Source organism: Habropoda laboriosa, unplaced genomic scaffold (genome assembly GCF_001263275.1).
Source record: "Habropoda laboriosa isolate 0110345459 unplaced genomic scaffold, ASM126327v1 scaffold207, whole genome shotgun sequence".
Lineage (NCBI taxonomy): Eukaryota > Metazoa > Arthropoda > Insecta > Hymenoptera > Apidae > Habropoda > Habropoda laboriosa.
In genome coordinates, this window is record NW_017100397.1 from 1,683,842 (window position 1) to 1,686,038 (window position 2,197).

Here is a 2,197-nt window from a genome sequence, read left to right on the forward strand (position 1 = left end):
CTAACGTCGAATATTTTTCCAAGAAATTTCACATCATCTCATCACACTACAAAATGGCACGTATCAGTTTTTTCTTGACAGAATTTTCAACTTTTAATTCCAATCACATTTATTCAGTTTTAATGGCTGCCTCTATTATCCTAAGAACCTTTGTATCCTTTAAAAAGATCAGTATGTTCTTTCTTAGCTACCAACTATTATTCAGCAGCCTCATAAGAATAATCACCAAGTAAAATCTATTTAATCTACAGTCAGTACTGAGGATTAGGCGAATTCCTCTGAAAGCTATTCTGCTGATTTTGCTGTAATGGTCCAGCAGGACTAGGTCTGCCCTGTTCCCTGTATTGAGGTGGACCCGGTGGTCCATTAGGCGGTCCCGTTGTTCCAGGAGGTCCAGGTACCTTCCCGTAGTTCCCCCTCGTAGAACCTTGATAACTACCATAAGCAGAATCATCGCTACGCCTAGAGATATGCCCGTACATGCTTTCTGGTCTTCTAGAATTAGCGGCGTTGTCTGAACTTGCAGATATTGCTCCATTCTGATGCTGTTGTTGTGGCTGCTGCTGCTGCTGCTGCTGCTGCTGCTGCTGATGACTTTGAGTGGAAGACGAGTTTGAAGCAGACTGCTGAGAGTTCTGACTAGCAGGAGGAGGAGCTGGAGCTCGTCCATAGATACTGGATCCCGTAGAAACACCATAAATGCCATTTTCTCGGGTACTGAGACTCGTAGAGATTCCTCTGATACCATAGATGCTCTGAGTACACTGCTGAAGCTGATTTTGCATATTCTGATTAGTACTATTGTGATTTTGAGGGGTCTGATTCTGTCCAGTGGGTGCATTTTGCTGTTGACTCTCTCTGCCAGAGCCAGAGTTAGAGCCTGTCTGGCCTATCCTTATAGGGTACAGGCTCTGTGCAGGCACAAGTGGACCTGGTTTAGGGATCATCAGACCGTCTCTAGTCCCTGTCGTTGACTTAGCGTACACACTCTGCGAACGATTCAGATTCGCCCTAGTCAATGGTGGAGATTTACAGTACAATGATTTGGTTCCACCGTAAATTGATTCTACGCGTTCCAAGGCAGTAGGTGGCGCACTATAGATTGAAGAGGATGCTCCAGCCACTGGACGATAGGTTGCATAGGCGCTGGGGAATTTGGGACCCGATGGTTTATCTAAGTCGTCGTAGGTGTCTTCATCAGACCTCATAGATGAATTATCGCCGTCGTCTATGTCTCGTGGGTTTTTGGATCGCTTTGGATTCAGTACGTATTCATGAAGAAGGGCTGCCACTGCGCTGCCTGATAGTGGACCCACCCAGTACACCCAGTGGTTATCCCAACGGTTGCTGACGAAGGCTGGTCCTAGTGCTCTGGCTGGATTTAAGAATGGACTCTGAAATTTGATTAATATTATTCATTAGTTTAACTTTATAAAACTTGAATTCAACCTGTAAAAATTATCTGTACTTTTGCATTTTTAGATTGTACATGTTGGTACGAGGAAAATGGAGACCCTTAACCAATAAACGAGACTTTCTTATTCTTGCACGAGGCGCGTTGCTTTCGAATTTTTCGCTTTAGGGTGGCATTGTACACGCGTTCCGGAGCAGGTGGGATCGAACTCGATTTCTTTCTTTTTTTATCCCGTCCTTCCTCCTCACCCCCTCTATCTCTTTTATTATGCCCCTTCTCGCTGTCTCTTGCGTTGTTAAGCTGCAGGTGCTGTTTAAAGACACAGACGTAGGTCTGATTCGAATGAAATCGAGGAGATGATGTTTTGGATAGACCGGTTACGAGAAAGAAAGACAAAGAATGTACATATGTACAACGGAAGAGAGTAGAAAAAAACAACAGCAGCTCCTTAGACTGCGTATGTGTACTAGGCAATGATATTTTTTTTATCATCGTAGGATTTGTACTTTAATCGAAGTATGTACTCACCGAAACTAAAGTGGCCGCTGTGTATGCTGCGGCCAACACACCAGCTGGTTTCGAGGAAATCAACATCGGTAATGATTTAGAGGATTCTGAGGTGAAGTGGGCCAAGACTATTAGTACAGACAGTGCCAATTCCACAAGGAGTCTTTCAATTGGACCGCTAAGACGACCTGGAGAGGTTAAGGTCTGCGTGTTTGAAGGGGTAGTCACTCTGCAACAAACAAAATGAATTTTTATTTATTTATAATAATATAATAG

At 43.8% G+C, this 2,197-nt stretch overlaps 1 protein-coding gene across 1 annotated transcript in view; it reads right to left on the reverse strand.

Moving 5' to 3' along the window:
* Positions 1–251: 251 nt before the first annotated feature.
* Positions 252–2,197, reverse strand: part of LOC108575199 (neurogenic protein big brain) — a 19,807-nt gene continuing 17,861 nt past the window's right edge. The window contains exons 3-4 of the mRNA XM_017937935.1: positions 1,943–2,150; positions 252–1,394 (exon numbers count right to left, since the gene is read on the reverse strand). Coding sequence (XP_017793424.1) covers positions 252–1,394; positions 1,943–2,150 — 1,351 coding nt within the window. The remainder of the gene's footprint in view (positions 1,395–1,942; positions 2,151–2,197) is intronic.